A 25,558-nucleotide genomic window follows, 5' to 3' on the forward strand; every position below is an offset into this window, starting at 1 on the left:
TCCCTAAACACTTCACACAGTGAGCATACCAGTAGACCATGTGAACCAAACTGTGGTTACTTGCTATGCTAAGATACAAATGCTGGCAATGACGCCTTCTTCCAAATTTCATGGATACCTGCCCCAGTCAATGTTCACTACCGGCAAAACGCTGTGGAACTACAGCATATTTTACCAATGTTTAGATACTCTGTTCAAAACAGTGAACTTTCTGTTCAAAACCTAACAGTAATTTAGATCACTGTAGATGGAAAGATGCTGCATTTGGACAGACAAATGAAGTTACATGTTTGAATAAGAAAAAATATTTAGTTTATAGTTTATTTATTTTATTTTACAGTAATTTCGATTTTTTTCCCCCTGTGCACCATAGTTCTTGGTGAATTGGCATGGAATTACTTTTTTTACCTAAAAGCAACACTACATACAATGATCTGTACAAAACACAGAGGATAAGTTTTGCAATGCAAAACACCTGGTGGCCAAATGCGGAGGATAGGAGGGATTAGCCCAATTCTGCGCCACTGTTGGGCTACTGTAATATACAGTATGTGCAGGTTTTGTGCATTGCATTTTTTGTTAGAACACATTTTTTGACTTTGTAATGTATTTTCTGTTTTGTGTAACACTTGCACTGTGATAAAATCTCCAAAAAGTAAAGCACAGTGAAATAAACTGTTGTGTTTGTGATTTGTTTCTGGATCATATATTACGTACTTACTGTATGTAATTTGCATTACAAAAACTGAAAATTGTTATTCTCAGTTTCTCATAAATCACTTACAGTATTTACTGTATTTACAATTACAGTACATTTACCACACTCAATTGTGACATCTTTTGTGGGAGGTAAACCGACATATGAACACTGTCAGCAGATACTTGGCTTGGATTGTCATACTGTAATATTACAAACTTTATTACTGTAGTCCAAAGAAGTGTTTGTCTGTGTTTTTTCGCTTTTTTTCAATGCAACACTGTTTTTTGTTGTTTCAGTGTTTTTTAGGTCATCGTGTTCTGAGAGGAAACATGTGTTAAGTTATGGCAGCATTGTTTGTGGTGTGGTTGTTGTAGTGCATTTTGCACCAAAGGTTAACAGATATGCAGAGGTGTGTGTCTCTAAAGCCCACTGTGTTAAGTGATAGGGAAAAGTGACCATAGTATGGGTACATGACCGAAAACGATAGGAAAAAACTGTATTACCATGCTCCTAAACTCCCAAATGACAGCCGTCATTTTGATATGCTTTTCTGCAGATAAAAGTGTGTGTGTGTGTGTGTGTGTGTGTGTGTGTGTGTGTGTGTGTGTGTGTGTGTGTGTGTGTGTGTGTGTGTGTGTGTGTGTGTGTGTGTGTGTGTGTGTGTGTGTGTGTGTGTGCGCGCGTGTGTGTGAACTAGCATTTAAAAAAAAAAAAAGTTGTGTTTTAGTGGGTAAAACGGCATGCAAGACCTAAATAATTAATCAAAATTTGAGAAAACATTAAATTTGAGTTAAATGCCTATCACTTCTTTATAGACCGTACGTGAATGAGAGACAAAGCTCATTCAAACTCCAAGCACCAACCACTTAAAGAACTAATGCAGGAAACCCTCTTTTTAAACATTACCATCAACAACAACAAAACAACCTCATTGCAGTACAATGATTCCAGCTCAAGTTACGTTCAAATCCTGGCATGTCGAACACTGTATACAGTTCAACCAGAGAGATCTATCCTCTCAATAAGTAAAGGATGGCTTTGGCTACCTGTGCACCCGTCTGGGAGAGCGATGAAACTGACTGTAAACCAATCCACCTCTATCAGGACGACACACAAACAAGCACACACACACACACACACACAGACAGATAACCAGTCAGACAGAGAGACAAGATAACCAGTCAGACAGAGAGGGGTCCATTATACCCAATTGGCTGTTGTCACTTTATGCTGAATAATTTCATTGTGTTTGCTATTCTATGCAACCCAAAAGCTCATTGAGCTTTCTTACATGCCATTCTATGCAGCCTCATTTCCTTGTCATTTTTTATATTAATTGTACATACAAACGCAAAATCAGAATCAGTTTGCTGAACTGTGTCCAAGTTAAATCTGCTCTCACTATTTTCAATGGGTCGGAAAGCCTACAAATGTTTGAACAAGTTAACACAACATTTCCACAAATAAGTAAAGGCATGTGGAAAAAAATATTCCATTCCTAGAAACTTGGCTCTGGTTAATGTATTGCTATTTAACAAGCAACGGCTAAATTATTCATTTCTGAAACGAAAATACAATGACAGGACACGTGGCAAAGTAGATATGATTAGTAGTATTATTTTATAAATTCTTCAACCTTGAATAGGACGATGAATTTCCTTGGCTGTCCGGGCTAGCCTAAAGACATATGCCAACAAAGCCTCTTTTTTCCTTGGGTCACACCAGTTGAAATTCCAATGCACAACAGACAGCAGATGTTCCTCTACATGAAAACAAACTCAAAATCCGCAGGAGCTACAGAGTTGGATAGACATCCCACAGATCTTGTTGTTACATTGTCAGAAAAACCATTATATGATAACTGTGTCATCACCGAAATGCACTCTTAATTGAAAACAACACATTTGTGCCTATTTTGCGGAAGCATATTCCTATCAACTGCTCCAAGATTTTAGGAAAAGCAGCTTGACACCTTCCCTTGTTTTCCCACATGCTCATCTCCCTTCAGTGACAACATGTTTTCACTAACCTGCTTGCCAAGAAGAAGTCAGGTCAGTTTCCTCAAAACGATCAAACAACCTCCCTGGAGTTTAAAAGGGATGTGTGAAGTACATACGCGCCAGCAGAAATCACTTGGCTGCCCTCAGTCTGTGTGGATTGGGCCGTGGAGGGATGACGTCACCAGGGGGCACATACGGCGCCTTCTGGGTCAGAATGTCATCAATCTGGACGGCAGGACCGTACGGCTGGCTGGGCGCACGGGCTTGGCTTACACTGAGACTTAGGCTTTGTGCCATGCCTCGTGCGTTAGGCTCGAGAATGACGGTCATCTCTGAGATCATTCATCTGACGGGAAACATTTTCCAAGGCGGTTTCTTTTTTTTAAATGTATAACCCAATGAGCCTCATTTTGGGTTAAATACACCCTGACATTTTGATTTATAAATGAGGTATGCAGAAAAATGTCACGCAGATGTTAACCCTTCCATCCCTTTTTAGGTGGAAAAACATATCTGAGCTCTCTTTAATCTACTCTCAAGCTTTAGAGCATGGCGAGGAGAACTTTAGAACTTTAACAAGATTACATTTTCTAGGCTTGAAATATTTTCCAGCAACATTTGCGACAACGTCCGTCCTTTTTGCTATGAACGCCTCAGAGACATCAGAAATCTGCAGGTCGCCATTACGGGGGTGCCTGGAAAAGAAAGTGTGTTTGTCCCGGCTGAGCCCATACATGTCACTTTCAGATCCGCCTGGAGCCATTCTCTAGATAAAGAGATTCTCGGGGCCGAAGGTCACTCCCACCCTGCAGGGTTCTGTGTCCACTTAAACCGAACACTGCCCTGTCCTCAGACTCGGCCACACGTGGACCAGAGAGTCACTTACCTCAAGAGCGCATGGTGAGAGAGACAAAGACAGAGGGAGAGGGGGAGAGAGAAAGAGAGAGAGACATTGCGTTGTTTCATGGGGGCGCCATGCACTGAGGCAGAGAGGATACTAGACAAGCCTCCCTGACAGCCCAGTAGACGGAGCTAGTGGTTCTGGTTTCCATTACCTGTGTCACCCGGCCTGCTCAGCGGCAGCCCTGTCACCTTAGAAGGACCAGTGTTGTCAGATCAGCGGGGGGCACCGACCGCACCGGCCGGTTATGTAATATACACACCACACACAGCCACCAAAACGAGAGCACAGCTGAGCACAGGGAACCCAAAGAGCATAGCATGCTGCAGGCACTTCTAGTTGGTACGTTTTTCCCGCGGCTAACCGCTGACCGCCGGTGCAAAACTGAAGGTAGCAGAAAAAGGGCCGCACGGAAAATCGATCAGGCCTTTTTTTCCTGTGAAGTCACTTCTTGCACTGAAACACAGAACGCTCCTCTTTATGGTTGTAGGGTTACTTTAGTAAGGGAAATCTCCACAAATATCTCCACTACTCCCTCACTGTCTCCACTTTGACCCGTGTCACCCGTCTGTCCAGATATAACATTAGTGTTAGATGAATGAGAAAAGTCCATGGAAAGAACAATGACGAAAGTTTGAATGACCATATTTACCTTTAAAACATGATTCTTTAAGCCAATGGTATAATCGATAAATGATTATCGCTTTTAGTTCCTCACCATGCCGGTTCGAAGCCACAACAACAACTTTGTCAGAGCAACAGAAATGTTAACAAAAAGTGCAGAGGCAGCCAGCAGGGCTGATCGGACAAAGCCAGGGAGCCGGGGTGAATGAAAACAAAAAACGACAGAACCCACCCTTCCCTTCCCACACACACACACACACACACACACACACACACACACACACACACACACACACACACACACACACACACACACACACACACACACACACACGTTCTCTCTTTTTTTTCTCTCATGCCAACACCCACCCACACACACACACGCACACACACACACACACACACACACACAAACGCACATTCTCTCTCTCCCATGCCAACACACACAAGCACACACACTCTCTCATGACAACACAAACACACACACACAGAGACACACAGTCAGCGAATCAATATTTTGAATGAAAACACATTAAAATTAGGGTGACATCCAATTTCATCCAAACATGTTTTTATGGAGGCCATTCTGTAAAACCTCCAACCCATAGAATCACTTCTGGATCCCCTCAAGATATGTCTCCCCATGAGACCCATTATGCAGTGAGAGCTCTGTATCGATTGACAATTATAATATCATTTTTATTTGACTTTTAATAATTTATGTGCTTTCAATTTAACCAAAAAATGCACAAAACGTTTTGGGACAAGGCCTTGCCCTGAGGTCATACAATTGTAATAACTCAATAAAAAATAAATAGGTTCCAGCCAGACTCCTACGCCCTGTGTCCGATAACAAATCTGTATGTTATACACCATAGTCATTTCCAATTCAATTAAACTCTCTTCATAGCCTGCAGAGTGAGAGGCAATACCATTAACCCCCCTGCAAGAAGACACAGAGACCCCTCATCCTGTAGACCCCAACCCCCCCCAGACCCCAAGTGAGCAGGGGTTTGACCGGCTCTATGGGCCTAGGCGCTGAGTGGTGATGGATCCCACCTGGGCTACCCGGCTGCCAGGGAACGGTGGGGGAGGTGTAACATAGCTCTTCCTCTCGCCTTTTGTCCGGTGGCACCTACGATGATGCACGTGTCAATGCCTGCATACAATACCCCAGCGTTGGTTTACTGCTGCTGACACGGACGCCACGGAGTTGCCTTTCAGTTTAAGTGGCAGGAAGCGTTAACGCTAGCTTACTTGGATTTGGCCGCTGAATCCCGGCGCATATTGTCTTCCCCTTCACGGTCAATGCAGATAACCTAAATAAATAACTGTTCCTAGGCAACGAGGGAAAACATACCGGATTCATGTGTAATAACTCAATTTGTGTGGGAAAAATAGAGTTGGGTTGGATGGTTTATCTATTGTTTGCCTATAGTCAACGCAAGTGTGTGATGAGAAAACACGTTTCCAAGTGCTCAGCTACCAGAGACAACACACTAGACAGCCTCAGGGAAACTTTGGCGTGGAGTGTGGAAACAATTAGTCAATTCATTGATCATTAGATTAGGAGAAAATACGTTGTTTTCCTAATTTTGCTCATCAAATTGTAAAGTAAAAATCCCAGAACATTTGCTTCTTAAAGCTTTACATATTCATATATTTGGTTGCTCTGTTTCAGATCATTTGTAAACAGATGCAGGTCAGAGCAGGACACACTCCCCTTCACTTCAATCACTTTGGCCCTGCATGGTGATTGGGTTTACTATTATTTACAAAATGAAATAAATAGGAATCAAAAGAAAGAACAATTGGTTTGGTAGAATAGTCCAAAAGCCAAATACCGGAAAAGGCCTGACTATTGTTTGCTGTGGACAGTCATAATGCAACTCCTAGCATTATAATCATATGAGTGATGTTTGTTTACTGCAGATTGTGGACTGGAATACAAATGTAATGTTTATCAACGCTTAAATGAATCATTAAATGATTCATTGATTATAAATAGCTGGAATTAAACAATACATAGAACTACTACAATAAGTATTATGAATTATGATGCATATAGCAGGTGTTATCAGAGGTAGAACGAAAAATCTGAGGATCTTTTTTATTTTATTTACGCTTCACCGTAAATATGCTGTTAAATATATGTTCAATGTCTACTGTCTACAATGTCGTCATATAGGCCTACAGTACACCCGCAAAGGTCCACTGAAGAAAGTCCAAGTTGTACTTACTAAACACATAGGCTATTTATATGGAAAAACGATAGGCTACATTATATGGAAAAACAACCACTCAATTGAATAGTGTGCAATTGCATCCACGTAAGACGAAACCGTTTTTGGCAAGACAACTTAAAGGACTTTATAGACCTTACCTTCAGTAAGGCAAACATTGAAAGGAACAGGATTTAGAAGGAACATTTGAATTAGGCTATTCAATTTTTTTTTATATAGCGGACCACCAGAGGATAAGGTACCGGTCTGCGCCGTGCGTTTGCAAGTCTTTAACATCTCTTCTTTCGTCCTACTTCCATTGTATCACTGACCCCCGTGTTTACCTAATTCTAGACGATACAGCAACGGTGTGTCAACCCCTTTGTGAGGGAAAAGGGTAAACGCATAATTTAGCGCATTCTCCGGTCATCACAATGAACAGCGCACTCTAATTGACACCACATTAAGAAGTAGGCCTGTAGATAGCATCCGTACTATACAATATAATAACGAAAAAACTATACAGATCATATTTATCATAATTTGTTTCAATTAATTTGTTGGAATTGGATAATATCGGTAAACCAGAACATATACAGAAACCTTTTCAATAAATACTAACTTCTTACCTACCAACTAACTAACTTGAATCTTACCTTTTCGCCTAGGGCACAATGTGTCGGAGAGGGGGCATTGCTTCAGAAATACTCGGGAAACACTGTAGTAAACTGTCCTGGTCTTTACACACAGGCGGACTCACGGACGAACTTTCCCGTTAACTCACACTTCCAAAACAACAATGAAGATGCTGCTCCTCATACCCATGTGGCTGGTCATACACACCAGGGCTACAGCGCATGCGCAGCTGCTCGCTCAACCTTTGATTGGTGCACACCGCTATGGAGCAGTAGGTCTTGTAATAAAGTAAATGCTGTTCTAGTAGCTTTAATTAAAGGAAATAACTGTTACTTTAACAATGTCTAGGTTAGTTGCAATGTCTCAAAAAAAATTAATAAAATATAAACAACTATTATTATTGGTAGCCTATTAATAAAATGGATACAAAATCAACAAACAACCATCATCATTATCATGATTAAAATGTGTTTAATAGATTAAACAGTAGCCAAAACTTTAATATCGTAATCTACAAAATCAAAATAAGGCAATTTCTTCAGATAATAAAATGATGAATGTAGGCTACTGTAAGAAAATAATACATACACTGACTTGAAATATTCAGTGATATGTTCTTTGTCCATATAATATGAGTTATGGACTGATCATTTGAATTTGGTATTTTTGACAGTGACTGAGCTGTCGGTGACAAGGGTAGGGAAAAACTCATTTAAGAACATGTTCTTCACTCGGTGGCTAAAGAGGACGTACCTCACCCCAGGACCATAGCCTGTGAACACATGCGACACCTACAGGCAGACAAAGATATTCATGAATAACATGGGTGGTAATTTTGAGCATCAATGGATATGAAATTCAAGCTGGTGGAAGCTTTTAGTCTAATTGAGTCTTACGCATTTAATTCAGGGGCGCCCGAAGTATTATGCTCAATGGACCAAAATGACAAAATATAATTAAAATAATTAAAATGACAATAATAACTTGGGTAAACTCAAGAAGTGTATAATACCAAAGCAAATGCAGACCAGATTATCCACATACAGGCCTTCATTGAATGGTGTATGCATTTAATTTGATGTATGGTGTGGTGTTAGCCCGACAAACCTCTTTCCAGGTGTGTGAGTAGTTGGAGCGGTCCTCGGTAGGCTCGACATGGTGCTCTGAGATGACCGTCTGGCCGTCGGCGGTCAGTAACTTGACATGCAGCTGGTAGATGTGCTCATGCACTTGGCTCTCCTCATACCTGACCACCCCAGCACCCAACAAGGGGAGCGGATTCAGTCACTCTGTTCAGGCAGCTGACAACAGTTAACAATAAATGATATGAACTGTGAACTGTGCCTAGCTAAATAGGGCCGCAGGTCTACGCTACTGTAATTTGTTATATTTTATAACATCGGTCATAATGGTGGTACTTGGGGAGACTAATGTTTTCATAGGTGGTACGCGGTATAAAAAGTTTGAGAACCACTGACATAGAACATACAATTAAATAGCTTTAAAGGATTATCTTTCTGGGAATTTCAGAATAAAGTTTGAACAATAATGTGTTTGCATTTAGCACGTTGCATAACTATGTAATACAGCCGTATACCAGCAGTAAGCAGATATACATTTTTAGGTGCAAATATATGCAGAAATAGCTATATTGAATCAACATTATTATTATTTTATTTGTATATATCGAGATATTGAAGCAATGCAACAATAGTTCACCAAATTTAAACCTAAGAGGGTTAATTAGTTATTTTGTTGGACCTTAAAGTAAAAGAGATTGTTATTTAAAAGATACCCAACCAGCCCCTTCATTAACAGTGTAACATGTTCTTAGTTCATACTCAGTGAGTTAGCTAGACTGGGTCAGTATGGACTATCACTGTGAAATGATGTCCTATCCTTTTCTGTCCTGACATTTTTAAACTGCATACGTGTCAGGGTGTATTATTGTCACCATTGACAGTTACTATATTGTACTAATTTAATTAATAATTTACAATGAATGATCAATGAATCCTTTACAATGAAAGAGTCCATTATGATGTGGAGAAATTGTTTATAATGGCATTCTATTCAGTTAAAAAATTGTTTCAGTCTGACATCATTCATTGAATTACCATACACTTAAATGTTGTATAAGCTATTAAAAATATCTATTCAATTTAGTGGATGCTCTTATCCAAAGCCTCTTATCCTCTTTCTCTTACCCTGGCCCCCATGGAAATCAAACCCTAACTTTGACCAGTCGTGCTAGACACGACCACAACTTAATACAAAAATACAAAACTCATGCAGAAGATAAATTCAGTTTTGTGTAAAATTCTATGTATTCATAATGTTAACCCACCAGTCTTGTATCTCAATGTCTGGCTGAGATTTATCCAGCAACTCATCCCAAATTCCTTCTGCCTTCAGGTCCACCCGCTGCTCCAGAGTGAACCAGCTGTGCACAGAGAGAACACATTAACACACACACACACACACACACACACACACACACACACACACACACACACACACACACACACACACACACACACACACACACACACACACACACACACACACACACACACACACACACACAGGCGGGTGCAGGGGTGCACATTAGGTGTGACAGGTGGTGTTGGTCAGCAGTGACTGACCAATATTACTGATTGTGCTTCTGTCGTAACCCGCACTTTTGTCCCAAAGCCCAAACCACACATTTGGTTACAGACGGCAACCTCCGGGAACATAGCTTTCATTTTGTATTTATTGCATACATTTATTTATCTTTTATTAATGCTATGATTCCTTGTTATTTTACTGTTCGTGTTATGTGTTTTAATCACATCCTTGGTAAACCAGCAGCAATCTTCTTTTAATGTATTCTGGAATACCAATTAAGTGTAACACGGGTTAAAGAGGGGGAACCAAATATTTCTAAATGTGGAGGGCACCTTTCCCCCCTGCCCCCCACCCTAAATTGCGCCAATGGGTGGGTGAACTGTTTCGGTAGTTGCTGGAGATTGGACTCGGCCATGCTGGTTGTAATCAGACATCATGTTTTATTACTGTTATTACAGGGTGTTTTGGAGGTTTGAACTAAGCAGCCTTGTACTGTAGGGTTAGGAATATTTACTAAGTTGTCTTTTTTGCAGAAGTTGAACACATATCTAACAGCATAAAGTAAAGTATTACTGTACCTGTACTCGGGTAAACCGCACACAACCGCGCCCTGGGGTATTCTACTTCTATCTGCGGGGAGACGTTCTACTCTGGTAGTCCAGTCAGTGTAGTTACCTAGATGTGGAGAAAAAAATGAAGAAGTAAATAATACATGCAAGAGATTTGATACATTGCTTCAGCCTTCTTCATTCTTTCAATTAGGAAACTGCCCTCTCCTCTTCTCTCTCTCTTTGTGCTTTTGCACCACACTCAAAAGTGAGCAGAACTTTTACAGATAATGAAGCTGAATGTATTGCAAAATAATTGGGACTAAATGGGATAATGGGAAATTCTCTGTGTCTCTCTCACCTTCGGCTTGGAAACGGGGAGGTCCCTGTGGGGGGACTTCACTGAGCTCTACTTCTGGAGGAGGGGTTTTGTGAGTCAAACCTGTACGGGAATTCAGAGACACAAATTCATGATACACCTGCATAGTGGGTGTGGTGGTGGCCCATGTGTGGACTGCAGTAATCCCACTGTGACCCTCACAATGTTCATTGGTATGTTTTAGTGAGATGGCACATGATTACGTAGCTGTCACAAGTTATTAAAAGAGTATTTGTTTTATTTTTGTGCAATGCTATTAATTTAATTAATGAATATTATGCTATACATTATGAACGAGATTACGTATTTTTTAATAAATACAATTCTATTAAAATAAATTAAATACATTCTAAAATAGATTATGTCAAATGTTACTTTATTCCGCAGAAAGACAGAGGAATTAACGCCATATTTGAATGAATGTTGTAATTTATGACGAAACTATTTGCCAGATAGACAGTAGAATACAAACTAAAAGATTAGACTAGGAATAACTTTTTCCAAAGTGTAGGCTAATTCAAGCAGTTATTCAAACACGACAAATTAACTGCACAATGATGGAAGTCTGCCAGTTCAAAAATACAAAAACGTGTGAGCCAATGGTGGCGTCATACCGTAAGGCGACGGATTCTTCAACAAGTTCCGTCCGAACGGCTGAGATTCGCAGACCTGCTTCAGGGCAGCCATGATGTGTAAGGTTGTAGGGGTTACTTCTGGGTTCCTTCCACAATGAGAAACCAGGAAGTCTATGCGGACATTTATTACAGCAGTAGAGCAGGCTTAAACTGCCCATGCCCCACCCTGATGTTGCAATAAAATTACACGTTTTCTCGGTGACGCATTGGCGTATGGTTAAACTTTAACCAAACCCTGAATCGTATCCACCTATAGAACTTCCCTATATGTAAATACATAGAACGGCATATATATTAAGCCTGACTATGACACTGATAAAGTGCTGTAAACGTTGGCAATGTAAATACGGTAACTCAGGTTTAGGGTACATTTTCAGTATGGACCTCTGGCTCCACCTAGTGGATGAACACATGGACCGGTGGCCATGAATTGGGATAGGCCTAATATTAATAATAACATCAAGTTAGTTTGAAATACTGCATGCATGACAGAGCCAGACATTTAGAAGGCCAACAAGCATTTTTGAAAGCCACACATTGTTTACGGCGAAAAAGGAAATGACAAATATTATTTTGGAACCACGCAAGCCTTGATGCCTGGAGCAATTTGTGGCACATGTGTACACATTATTACGCCGCACACGGTGGCGTAGTAGCCTAATGTGTCAACCGTTTGTGGCGTTATAATGTGTGTAACAGAACAGCCTAACACGTGCATCATGCCGAGTGAGGCTCTGGCCTCTTGCTCATCTCCTACAGTTTTGAGTGTCCAAGGAAGGCAGAATTCTCCGACAGGGACTGATCATAAAAGAAACCAAACACAATATCATTGTCAAACGGTGAGAATTGTCTTTCAACGAAATTGCAAGTTTTCTGCTTGAGATCATGAATTAATTATGAACACTGGTAAAAACCAACGGTAAAACAATGTAACCGTTAGAGTTGTAAGCGCCTAGTATATGGCGTTAGAAGTAGTAAGTTGCCTATAATGTTGGTTAACTATCAGACGTGTCCAGTCCAGTCCAGTATAATGATGAAAAGTAACCGACACAACTGAGTTATCTGTGTCGAGTCATTAACGTGAAACCTGTCCACCATCGCAATCCTCTATAGTGATAGGAGTCATGACAACGTATTCATACATTTTGATTGTTGTCTGCACAATGTCTCTAGTCTAGTGGTCACTGGAAATTACTTTTGGATTAAAGTCTCTGCAATATTATGAATACTGGAGCGATATGAATATGATATGGTTGTGTAGCATTGTCCAGGAGGAGAGAGGAACTTCTCTGACTTCTGCAGGGCTCATCAGGCCTACAGCGTTGCCACACAGACCCTCCTGACGTCTTTCCCCCCACCCCCCTCTGTCCCGCGGAACAACTCAACCGCAGGTTCGCCAACGTTGACAGGTGACAGATTATCAGGATGTACTAGGCTACTACTACTACTACTACTACTACTACTACTACTAATACGTCGAAGGATGATGGTGCTTTTAGTGTTCTTTAAATTGGGTTTCTGCCTTCATAAGGCACTTGAACGGCCTTGCGTTTGAAGGGTGCTATTTAAATAAACTTGCCTTGCCCTATTACACCGTCCCCTGCTCTTGAGTCGGAGACTGGAGAGAAAAGAACAGACGGTTATTTTCAGCTAGATTCTCAGTGTAGTTCTGCTTGTAACCACTCTGTTGAAGTCTGTGGAACCCATTTGGCCCTACTTGCTCCAACAATAAAGATTTCTGTTGGTTAGGTCATTTATTTATACATAATAGTGTGGAAATAAATCAAATCATAGCCTTTGATATGGATCTTGTCATTGCATATAATTGTTGCAGTATTATGGAATGTAACCCTTTTTGTACCACTCACTTGAAATTATGGGCCTTATTCACTATATTGGCTGTCTTGGATCCACCTTGTGGACTGGTCCACCCACCCGATCCCACATTTAGTTCGACCCCTCAGCTGGTGTCTAGAACCAAGATGTCTGTGTATAAGGTCCACTGCCTCAAGATTCTGCACTCATACAAACAACTGAAATGCAGTTTGATCTTTTCTTGTGTGAAACGTTTAGATTGCTCCTCAGGTTCTCCATCTGTGGACATTCAGCCAGAGCCGGAGACGATCTCAGTGAAGGAGAATATGGAAGCAGTTATGTCCGCTGGTCAGGGCGCTGACCAAATCAGAGAGGTCGGGGATGAGGTCACCAATATCCTTCAGAGAACAGTGGGTGATTAGATAATGACCATTTGTTCCACGACAGCAATAACACAGTTTGGCTTAGCAACCACGTCATTCCATGAAGAAAAAAACTAAATTAATTGAAAAATCTGATGGTGTTTCATTAAAGACACAACTATGCTAAAAAAGTGCATTCACCCCATTGGCACTTCTCCACATCACTTCAATATATGATTTATTTGGTAAATTTGTGGGACATTTTCTGCACATGATTGTACTGTGTTTGTACAGGAGGTGAAAGTTCAATGGGGCTCCGGCTCCTATGTCCTCTTGGGTTTGGTCACATTCGTGACCAGCTTCGCTGTTATGTACCTTTACCAGCACCCCCATCTGGACCCCCGCCAGCACTGACATGAAATCAAATAAACCTTTCTCTTGATTGGATCCTTTGATGATGGCTTACATGGCAGTTTACGAGCCATGTTTGGCTTGTGTGTTCACTACCTGGACACTGATGTCACAAAGGGAAGAATCAATGTTGGTAGTGTTGGTTGTAAAAGAGCTTAGTAAATAAATAGCCCCACTATGTAGACGCCATTGCCACACACACATGACTGAGTAATTGAACACTTTTTGTGATAATTTGAACAAATGAACACGGTGCAACTTAGGTTTTGACTTAACTTTGAGTTAAGGTTAGATCAAATTTGTTTGTGTTATTTCTTTGGTGATACATGGAAGCATTATTATTTACAGCTGTAGATATACCATATACAGTATATTCCGCACATATAAAAAAAAAAATATATATATATATATATATACATAAATCAGGACATATATTCCATTGTATGAGAGAAGTGAGAGAAATAGAGTGCAAGAGGGAGCAGAGGGTCGGCGGTGTCTGCCATGGAGTTTAGGAGGGTAATTTATGGGTCAGCTGCTCGGTTGGTGGAGAACACCCCTGACCATATAAGGCCTGGAGTTCTGGGAGGAAGCCAGGGGAACAGAGGGTAGCAGAGTCTGTTTACACAAGCCATGCTCCTATCAGGATACATTCGTGACTACCTGCACAGAACCCTGCATCCGGGATTCTGGAAGACAATTATTAAAAGACAATGCAAAAGAAACATAACCCTTAACAAACACACAAGGTATAAATACATCTAAATCGGTTTCGGTTTGACGTCCTCCTGAGTGAACTGTGATGTGGAAGGCTAGCTAACAGACTATAATAATAATACTATATTGTCTGAAAAGGCAACATCCACATCATTAGTCATGTTAGCGTTTAGCCTAGAAGCATGACACATACTCCCTATGCAATCCCCTATTGCCTGCATGTATTCTTTAACTGTCAGTCAGTTAAATCTTTTTCAGAGATGGACCTGGCTGTTGTTTATTCTAACATAAATACTTTGTAAGCTACATTTGTGTACGGTATTAACTGCTGTAACCCTTTTAAAGGCTGAAGGTAAAATACATGTAGTGCATGATTAGTGTGCTTGCGTTTTAAAGGTAAACACTCTGGCTGGTTTCCAATGGTTCAATCCTTATCCCCCCCCCTTCCCCTCATGTTAAGGTAAAAAATAACCACTGATATTGTTCCACTGACGTGTTTGTGTGTGGGGAAGGGGGTGTGTGGCATTAAGAAAATGCAGGGAGATCATTCTTTCTAGTTATTCTACGACTACTAATAATACAAACCTCGAAGACGACTTAGCTTAAAGCATAATGCATGTGCACGAATGCATTAGTAGGGTTGAATGACCGGAATAATGTCAAATTAAATCAAATACATGTGCTTCTGAAATGGCATAAAGACAATTACTATAAAAACGTCTGTTTTGATTCAGCGTGCACATCTTATAAGCTTAAGCTTTGTGTTAAAAGCGTGTTAAATTGTGAAATAAACAAATCAACACATATCAAGATTGTCAAGATACGACCAACACAGATTTTTACCATTTCATGTGTTGCCGATGGTCAGCCGCGAATCGGACAAAGGTGAAAAGCCTCACGTAAACGCTGACCAGAGTTGGGCTGTGAACCAACAAACACCTCCCCCCGTGCCCCATGTGCCGCAGCAGCAGTGGGTCCTCCAGAGGGACACCTGTTGGCCTCCGATATGTATGAACCGTGGTTCAGACATGTTGTCTGGCATGTGCCCACGCTGACCCCAGGCCCACGGTTCTCCCCATCGGCTGATCCGCTCCAAGCACTCGAACAAACACTCTGACCTGAGAAAGCGCGGTGGAGGACATTAGCGCTGCTTCGGCTGGATGAAGCAGGATCCTCTGAATAAATAAACCTGCTTGATGGTTAAAGTACACACTAATGGTGCTAGCGCGTGCCCCAGTTGTCCGCTCTGTTTAACACCGAGCACATGAGGGGCTTTTTTAGCCGGGGTGAAGGGGAATTTTGGATCCAGCCACTTGAATGGGTTAAACGTAGGCCTATACTACTCACCAACATATACCTAAACGAATTCATAATATGATATTATAAATAGATCATCTCCATTTCTACTACTTTTGTATATAAGGACATCTTTTCTGTATACTTTTTGTAGGATTATAAAAAAAAAAATATGTATATACTTTTGTAATTCTAACTCCTCTGTTGAAATACACACATTTCCTGTCTAGGATTAATTAAGTTATTTTACGTAAGAATTTTAGAAGCATCCATGGCTTTATGGCTAACAGCTGTATTGACCCTGACCCAGCTGGCACATGCATATGCTCCCTGTATGCATCGAGGGCACGGTTGCATCACATGTTAAATTCCCAACACTTGCAGCCAACCATGTACCATGTTCACGGCTACAGAAATACATGACCTTTCCATCTACCATAATGAACATTTTTCTAACGGAGAGCACACAGTGTACACACATTTACATTATTTTGAATGTGATCATTTCAAATTAGCCTGGCCCAGCCTGCTCCTGCCATCGATATGTGCAATTGCTATGTGCAATTTCTTCCTGCAATTGCGTTGTGCAATATCTATGCTGCAATATCAGCAAATAACGAATCTTGGAGTTTCCACAAAATAAATCATTATTGTACTGATTCACAGATTTGTATTTTCCAGATTTGACTGACTTTTTGTCCGAACAGGTAGTCAGAGCGAGAAAAGGTTAAAAACCTGACTTGATGAAATTGAATCAGCATGAGGGGTGGGCTGGTGCTTGACCTGCTGCAGATGGACAACCAAAGCCTGGGGTAAATATAGCCTGTTGCCTGACCGCACGTTGTATGCCCCATGGGGCCAGCTCCCCTTTCAATGGTGAGGCCTCAGACACACATGCACATCGATCTCCAGAGAAGGATTCACACAATGTTCAGGCCCTGCAGACTGCCACCTATTTAAGATATGTGTTGCATGAACATTACACAACCCAACGTGGGAATGCAGTTTTAACAAACAAAAGATAAATTAAACCAAGTAAATAAATGGGCTATGAAGTCAATGTCTTCGAAATAAATATTACAGGCTCCACAAATGCTGTTTCATTACCTAGTGTGAATTTAATTTCCCAATTAAGTATTTCCATCCTCAATACAATGTGCACATTGTCAACACTATCTGCATCTTTGTTCTATATATCTGCAAATGTCCCGACATAGACAGGTGGACAATTTAATGCAGGCGACAAGTTATAAATAAGGTCTGCCACAAATGTTTTATTATAGAGGCGGCAGTAAAAGCAAGATTTTTCTGTTGCCAGGCAAATAATCAAAACTTGTGTGTACGTGAATTTGACATGCAGAAAATGCCTGCACATATTGTGCACTGGATAGCTGCCAAAACACTTGCATGAAAACACACTCGATGCCGTGATGGGAGCAGCTGCAGGGACTCCGACACGCCTCATTGCTATCAGTTTCCTCTCTCCACGGGTCAAGTCATACACGCTCCGAGAGAGGTGTTCTCCATAGCCGTGAACTAAGTTTCCTTTTCCCAAGACACCCATGGATCGCTTCTTGGGAACAAGATCATGAAATTGCCAACTCAAAGTATGTGTTTAGTACCTTGAGGGGAACCTATCCAAAACAGGGATAAACAGTTCTTCTACATTAAAGTGAATGGATCATTTTTCAGACGTCATTAGGGTTCGGTAAGGGTTCAACATGGAGGTGTACAGCATGGGATGGGCCTGTTGGGGGTTTTCAATATCTTATGAAGCTTGAAGGGAATTTCAAAGCCTAGAACTGGAGCAGATGCAATCTAACGCGGTGATTTGACAGGCGCGTTGCATAACTGTCCTTGGACGACGCTGGGCGTGATGAGAAATGTGTTCTCCACTACGCCTTCAGGCGCGACCACCCCCACCCTCCGGTGCCACTGCTATCTGCCCAGACCACTACACCCTGTGCACACTCTCGCCCTGGCTTCTCAAACTACGTGTTGGTGTTGGAGAGATTGCATAAAACTATGCACCTTATAGCTGCCATTGCAGCAGATCCTGTGGGTTTATCGCTTTTAGATAGTGTATCTGAAAGTGGCTTTTAATGCCACTATTATGTTAGAGTGTGTGAAAGTAATGCATGAACTGTACCATGATTCAAACTAATTCGAATGGGACATGTTGAAGTGTGTGTGTGTGTGTGTGTGTGTGTGTGTGTGTGTGTGTGTGTGTGTGTGTGTGTGTGTGTGTGTGTGTGTGTGTGTGTGTGTGTGTGTGTGTGTGTGTGTGTGTGTGCGTGCGTGCGTGTGTGTGTGTGTGTGTGTGCCTGCGTGCGTGCGTGTGTGTGTGCCTGCGTGCATGTGTTGGTGCAGACATGAGTGTGTCATTCGGGTGTCAGTTGTTGGGGGTGGGTACAGAGCAGGGCAAGCCTGGACAGAGACTAATTTGGTAGCCCCCCACGAGAAAGGGGACAGGCGGCAGACAGCTGTGTCACATGACACTCATGGAGTGGGAGGGATTTGTGGGGGTGGGGTGTGTTGTGGTGGTTCAGGGCACATATGATGGGAGGTGTAACACAAACCCTGGGCCGGTTGGAGCAGTATGTACTTACGTGTGTTAAGTGTGTACTTACGTAAGGGTGTACTTATGACAGTGTGTGGGTCTGGAAGGTGAAGCTGAAGGTTGTTGGTAGGTGGTAGGTAGTAGGTACAGGAACTCGCTACTTATGGTGGGACACAGACACGGGGAAATGGGGAAAGGGAGTGCCTGGCTAAAGCTGGTGTCGGTCAACGGGGGAAAAGGCCAAAGCGCCTGTTGCCAGTTGGCAAGTGAAGTTGGGATCACCCTCCTACAGCCCCTCCCCCCCCGACCCCCCCCCCCCGACCAACCTACAGCCCCTCTCCTCCCCCCCCCCCCCCCCACCAACCTTCTTCATCTTGGATCAGTGCCTCTACTAACAAACCCTTATTGCCCTCGAAGAAAAGTATTTAAAACGTGTTTCATTCAACGGGTGTCAGGGTGTCGGGGAAGGGGGTGAATGATTGTTTTTCTGCCACAGCCATTGGAGAGTCTCAGGTACACCCAAACAACGACCTTCAAGCACGAATTAGTCTGAAATAAGCAATGCATGGTTGAAAGACTGAAGGCACTGCTCAGAGATGTGAGTGCCTTGGGCCGCCGACTTTAAAGAACGTCAAATAGAGCTGGAGGCATCTCAGTCATCATCATAAGCATTGTTATTTTTTCACTAAACTTATTTCAACACTGCTCATCCTTATCATCATCATCATCATCATCATCCTCTTCATAACAATCTACGACACTTGCTGAAAACAACGAGTGCGAATATGGCTATTTCTTGTTATAGCTGAATTCTAACCGTAAGCTCGCTCACTCGTCCAACTTTACAAGCCTCAAAGACGTTTCTATACAGCGAACCTCAAAAGCGTGGAAGTAGTCCTGACTCCGAACGAACCCTAACAGAACGAACATGAAATAGCTTTCGAGCAAAAACCGTTAGGACACACAAAGCATTTTAGACAGACCGTCAAACACACCAAAGTCACCCAACTAGTGGGGACGAGCTGTCGGACTGGAAGGGATTCATGGAACAACAGGGTTACCAAACCAAGGTCTGGATGCGCACACTTTCAATATATAGGCAGACCCCAAGAACCCCACAATATTATCAGTCAGAATAAATAACTGTTTGTTAAATAAATTATAAAGTAGATTTAGTTCCAGTAAAAAGGACTGAGGAATGTTTTCTGTTTCTTTGACTGATGTAACAGCTGCATTCCCAATGAGGAACATGGTAGGTAATAATTAGTTGTGAAGCATCTTATCCAAGCTAGCTTTGTTGTATACAGGGAATTGGTTAACCTAGCGATTGTAAGTGCTTTGCACTTCTCTCTATGAACATCTTTACTGTACCGACAGCGATATATTGTTTCTCCTTCTGACAAATGTACTTGTGATAACTAAATGTGAATATAATTGTTAATGTAGACCACAAGGAGGAATATGTAAGATGTGCGGTGCAATGGTTAAAACTTGGCCTTTCAATCTCTCGACAATCTTGGCAGTTGATGAAATCAACTGCCAAACAGCTGTCAGCTGTGTAGGATATGCATGGGTAAAAGGATGCAAGACATTTGAGAGAAGCCAATTTGCAGGCTTCTAATGAAGCTTATGTGCAGCAATGGCGTCTATCATCTTTAACATTCCCCAGAGCTGTAGGATCACTTCCTTCTTATCTTTGGTGTCCAACCATTGGCCAGAAATACTAGAGCAAACCGTAGGAACATAGTAGCTCTAGCTTCCTTGCCTATTGGAGATCTATCTGCATTTAGCTACAGTCTGCTAGGAAATGATAGCTATCCATCAGAAGTTTGAGATTAGCATAGTTGGACCTTGACAAGTTTGGATTAGCCTATCATTGGCAGCCTAAACAGTGGTATCCATTGACATTTAATTGGAGGTTGATATATGTCCTTCTTAAAATAGTTGGCTGCTAATTTGGCATGGATTAACACCTCTTTTTCTGAATCTTCCCTCCACACACACAAGGTTCCTCTACCCACTGTAACACGATTGGGAAAAGTGCTGCTCAGCTTTTTAGGGTTATCTCACTGTCTCATGACCCCTGCCGCTATACACACCTCCTCTCCATGTTCCCCCTCCTCCCTAACTTCTCTGACCAACTGGTTCTATGTATGGCTGCCAAATTCAGCGCCTGTCTTGAATATCCAAGACGTAAATGCAGGAGCTGTTCGTTGACCAGCTACCAGCACTAACCAATGGGGGCCAAGCAGAGACCAAAATAGCAAAGCCAATGGCTGTTCCTCTGGTTCCTCTGAGTATATAAGCGATAGAGAACTGCAGTCAAGTTGGGTGACCCCTATTTTGGCTTTGGTGAACAGGATCGGACAGTAACTTCATTTCTTGACTAGTTTGCAGGTAAATACGTGCACCATCAACGAAAACGGCAATGTCACAGAAATATGGGCGGAATTAAGGAAGGCAGTGCAAAATATATGGACAACTGAATTGACCTGAAGATGCATCCAAACCGTAGCAGTGGCTAAGAATCGAGAAAGTATCGCGCAAACTTTTTAAAATGCTGCCTTTGTTAAAGGGCAGCATTGGAGTTTTTGTGTTTTGAGTTGTTGTCTTGACATCGTTCTGTCGAAGGGAGGATGCTTAATAGGTTTAGTATTTCGAATTTCATTTCAGTGTTCTGGAATAGAAATAGAATCAGTTGAGAAGTTTTTGGATGCTGCAGAAAATGTCCTTGATTCTGTGTAGAAAGTGTATGGGGAGGAGTTCTGCATGGACTGTAGCTGTTGGGGGCAGGTTAACATGCTGAGGTTAAGTCTTGCATTGCAAGAGCGTTCCATGTCCTTGGTAAGGTCTTGCTCTTAAGACTTGCATGTGTTTGGACAGGTGGCGCCTAGTGGGACACAAGGGTTTAGAGCAGGTGTAAAATGGTCTTGACCTTTTGAATATCTGGTCATATAATTTCCCCGACTACTCACAATCAAAAGTTCACACTCTGTAGTGGCTCTTTTTTAGGGCATTTTCAGGCCCAAACAATCTAGCAAATTGTAAAATATTGTCAATGGCATTGCATTTAATGCACAGTTAATACAGTGATTTATGTATGCAAAGTATGTTGGTGATATGTCTGTGTTTTGTAATGCATGTGTTTTTTAATGTTTAAAGCGACAGGACTGTCAGAAATTGTAAATTTGTGTAGAATATTATGCGTATGATATGTATGATTTTAAGTTGTTGTTGAAATTTCAATTTGTTAAGAGAGGTCACTTTAGTAACCTGATGGACAATTCATGACAAAACATGAGTTAAAAATGTTTCACATCGTTGCATAATCGTGGTGGTTGATTAGTGAAGGAGGAGGTCGGGGGAGGGGGGCTGATGTTACAAATAATTACTTAACAGAGGCTCCACCCACTTAATCTATTTATACATGACATATGATCAGTTGGGTATTGACTGACATTTGTTACCGGCATTCCTATGCTGTGCACCTGTCCAATGGCTATCATGCATTCCGAATGTTCCCTCACTATATGGGACATTCTAAAGGCATCAATTGCACTATGTTCACATGCACACGCAACTCACATGCAAGAGCGTGTGTCTGGGACTAGTTCTTTCAGAGCCACAATCTCTGTTTTGACGATACAATTTTGTTTTACATACAATCCTTTTCCCTTCGCAGTGTGAGAAACGCAATCATGCCTTTCGGAAACACCCACAACAACTTCAAGCTCAACTTCAAAGTTGAGGATGAGTTCCCCGACCTGTCCAAGCACAACAACCACATGGCCAAGGTGCTGACCAAGGAGATCTATGGCAAGCTGAGAGACAAGCAGACTCCTAGCGGTTACACCCTGGATGATGTCATTCAGACTGGTGTTGATAATCCAGGTGAGCCATGCAAAGACGTACCAAAAGCTACATAAAAGAAATCGCACAGAACACCTACGACACATCGGCCCGGCAGCTGGCCCATGAACAGGGCTTGGCTCATTTCACCGCCGTCATGTGTCTAAACCGTTCTCCTGCTCCCATCTCGTTCAGGTCACCCCTTCATCATGACCGTTGGCTGCGTTGCCGGTGACGAGGAGTCCTACGAGGTCTTCAAGGATCTGTTGGACCCCATCATCTCCGACCGTCATGGTGGATACAAGCCCACCGACAAGCACGCCACCGACCTGAACTTCGAGAACCTGAAGGTACGCTACACCGGTACCAACAGCGATGACACAACGCAAACCGTCGACCACGATGAAACGGTTGACACGGTCGATGCAATGTCAGCACTAGTGGATGGTTGCATTGAATTACATATATCTGTTGTTGCTGTTATTTATTGACCAGCTTGTTGTTTAGGGAGGTGACGACCTGGACCCCAACTACGTTCTGTCCAGCCGTGTGCGTACCGGTCGCAGCATCAAGGGATACACCCTTCCCCCCCACAACAGCCGTGGGGAGCGCAGAGCCATTGAGAAGCTGTCCGTTGAGGGTGAGCTGATTTTGTTGTTGCAAAAGGGGGTGAGAGGGGGAGCAGTTGGACATACCCTACACACAAACAATCAGCAGTTTATGGGATAATGGTAGATTCGTTGAGGGGCGTTGTAGGGTCATGTATTGTTGTTACTTGTTCATCTTCATGTTACTGTAGGTACCAATAGAACAGAAGAGATCAATACTCCAATGTAGTCCTTAAGTGACTTCCTGTCAAATTATGCACATACACAACAGTATGTTGCTCTGAAGAGATAGCATCCGTCCTTCATGTATTTATGTTGTTTGTTTTGCTCATCTCCCCCTCAGCTCTGACCAGCCTGGATGGTGAGTTCAAGGGAAGGTACTATCCCCTGAAGTCCATGACCGATGCCGAGCAGGACCAGCTGATCAACGATCACTTCCTGTTCGACAAGCCCGTCTCCCCCCTGCTGACTTGCGCTGGCATGGCCCGTGACTGGCCCGACGGCAGAGGCATCTGGTGAGAGCCGCAGACCCCCTGTGTCGAGAAGATTAGAAACACAAAAACGGCCCTTTCTGTGGCCACCTGTTCTTTGAAACCAACAGGCTCATGTTTGCCCTCTTTGCCTTTCCCTTCTGCCAGGCACAACGATTCTAAGTCCTTCCTGGTCTGGGTGAACGAGGAGGATCATCTCCGTGTGATCGCCATGGAGCAGGGTGGCAACATGAGGGAGGTCTTCAGACGCTTCTGCGTCGGTCTCAAGAGGGTACGCTGACCAGCAATTCACTTACAAACGCTTGTAGGAGGATCTTTGGCTCGGCCTTGGTTTTGGTCCGGCTTGAATGCAACACACGAGACATTCATTGTTTGTTCCTCCTCTCTGTCTTCCAGATTGAGGAGATCTTCAAGAAGCACAACCACGGCTTCATGTGGAACGAGCATCTCGGCTACGTGCTGACCTGCCCCTCCAACCTGGGAACCGGCCTGCGCGGTGGCGTGCACGTCAAGCTCCCCAAGCTGAGCACACACGCCAAGTTTGATGAGATCCTCGGCAGACTGCGTCTGCAGAAGCGTGGAACAGGTGCGGCAAAGCCTGATGTGTTCTCTGTTAGCTTCGGGCGCTCAACAGAGCCGCCACTACCATAGATCACACAGCAGAGGTCGTGCTTGTATCTGCAAAGAGCCAATGTGTTTATGTTAGCCTCCAGTGCTGACCAGGGCCATAAGTGCCATAGAGTACACAGCATAGGTGATTTCCGTAGTATTTTTTCCTCAGGACCCTTTCCCTTAAAAACCTCCTCAAATAAATGGCCTTGATAAAAGGATAGAAGAATAGCAGATTGCCAGAATATCACAAGTGACCGATATTTAGTGTCTTCTTACACAGATTTCGTCTGCCAAGTGTGTGTGAGCGTTTCCCTCTGCTGTCACTCACTCTTATTTTTCCCCGCCCATGTCCTCAGGTGGTGTGGACACCGCCTCCGTCGGTGGAGTGTTCGACATCTCCAACGCTGACCGTCTGGGCTCCTCCGAGGTTGCCCAGGTGCAGCTGGTTGTGGATGGCGTGAAGCTGATGGTGGAGATGGAGAAGAAGCTGGAGAAGGGAGAGGCCGTCGACAGCATGATCCCCGCCCAGAAGTAAAAAAAGAAGGACAATGTTTCACCTTTTTTTCACTTTTTCTAGTGACCACACCGTGATGTGTAATCAATTGAGCCAATCCAACTGGCTGGGGGGAGGGGGGGGGGGGTTCCTCTGCCACACCTAGAGACTCTTGACTCTGCTCACCTCTTCCCTCCTCCCCCAACTCCTTCCATCTCTATTTTCTCACCATACTTTCTTTCTTTCATTTTTTTCCACTTTTTTTTAATCCTCTCCTGGTCTTCTTTCCTTCCTCTCTCACTCTTTTCACACTTTTCTCTTTCTGGCGGTAACATCTTGTGATCCATTGCGCCGGGCTTGCCTGGCCGATGTGCCACCCTCTTTTCATTTTGTTGTAAAAAGTCAACATTTGTTGAAACTGTTCAATAAAAAAACACTCCAAGAGATACTTCCAAACAAATCTGAGTCTATTATGTGGCACTGGTATTGTGTTTCCCAAATATAGCAAATGTGCTGCCTGTTTCGTAGTTAATGTCGCGTCGCGACCTTGGTAAAGGATATGCAGGCTGTGAGCCAGTCTAGTTGTGGGTTTGACCAAGAAGACGAACGCTTACGTTGTCATTAGTTACCTGTCTGTATTCATTTGGAAGCAGCTTCAGATAAAAGTGACTCCTAAATGACAAACAAAAATCTGATTGAAACCTTGAAAGAAACATCACAAATACACACTTTCCATATGCATGATCCTTTTTCTACATCAGTGAAGTGGCATTGATGAAAACATGGACATTTACAAAAAGAGCAGAAAAAGAAATAGAGGAAAAATGGCAACATATGTGAATCTTTATTAATCGTCAGCTCCATTTTTTCCTTTTATACCACAACCAATAAATCTCACTTTACAGTTTGTTTCTGAGGGGAGGATCAAACAGCAGAGGGGAGCAGAATCACTTTATTACCAAACTGTGCATCTTCTTCACTTCCATTAGTCCCCATTTGCATATTACAACAACTGGTTACAAAATCTGGCTCCAGAATGACAGTGCACTTTAAAATACTAAGTTTCCTCCAGGAACATAATACTGTAACAAT

General features: G+C 42.6%; 2 protein-coding genes and 1 long non-coding RNA gene across 3 annotated transcripts; 2 read left to right on the top strand and 1 right to left on the bottom strand.

The window, feature by feature from the left end:
* Positions 1-7,523: 7,523 nt before the first annotated feature.
* nccrp1 (P1, F-box associated domain containing) lies at positions 7,524-11,780 on the bottom strand. Its single transcript, XM_056594273.1, has 6 exons — positions 11,235-11,780; positions 10,603-10,683; positions 10,272-10,368; positions 9,431-9,526; positions 8,191-8,329; positions 7,524-7,874 (listed from the first exon to the last, which is right to left on the bottom strand). Exons 1-6 carry the CDS (start codon positions 11,305-11,307, stop codon positions 7,731-7,733), a joined length of 630 nt encoding a protein of 209 aa, XP_056450248.1. The 5' UTR covers positions 11,308-11,780; the 3' UTR covers positions 7,524-7,730.
* Positions 11,646-14,044, top strand: LOC130385659 (uncharacterized). The gene is made up of 3 exons (XR_008896048.1): positions 11,646-12,094; positions 12,517-12,664; positions 13,329-14,044. It is a non-coding gene; the product is annotated as an uncharacterized LOC130385659 (long non-coding RNA).
* A 6,655-nt stretch (positions 14,045-20,699) lies between these two features.
* ckma (creatine kinase, muscle a) lies at positions 20,700-24,926 on the top strand. Its single transcript, XM_056594260.1, has 8 exons — positions 20,700-20,810; positions 22,096-22,304; positions 22,458-22,612; positions 22,770-22,902; positions 23,214-23,385; positions 23,509-23,632; positions 23,758-23,947; positions 24,330-24,926. Exons 2-8 carry the CDS (start codon positions 22,112-22,114, stop codon positions 24,506-24,508), a joined length of 1,146 nt encoding a protein of 381 aa, XP_056450235.1. The 5' UTR covers positions 20,700-20,810; positions 22,096-22,111; the 3' UTR covers positions 24,509-24,926.
* Positions 24,927-25,558: the final 632 nt, after the last annotated feature.

Source organism: Gadus chalcogrammus, chromosome 7 (genome assembly GCF_026213295.1).
Source record: "Gadus chalcogrammus isolate NIFS_2021 chromosome 7, NIFS_Gcha_1.0, whole genome shotgun sequence".
Lineage (NCBI taxonomy): Eukaryota > Metazoa > Chordata > Actinopteri > Gadiformes > Gadidae > Gadus > Gadus chalcogrammus.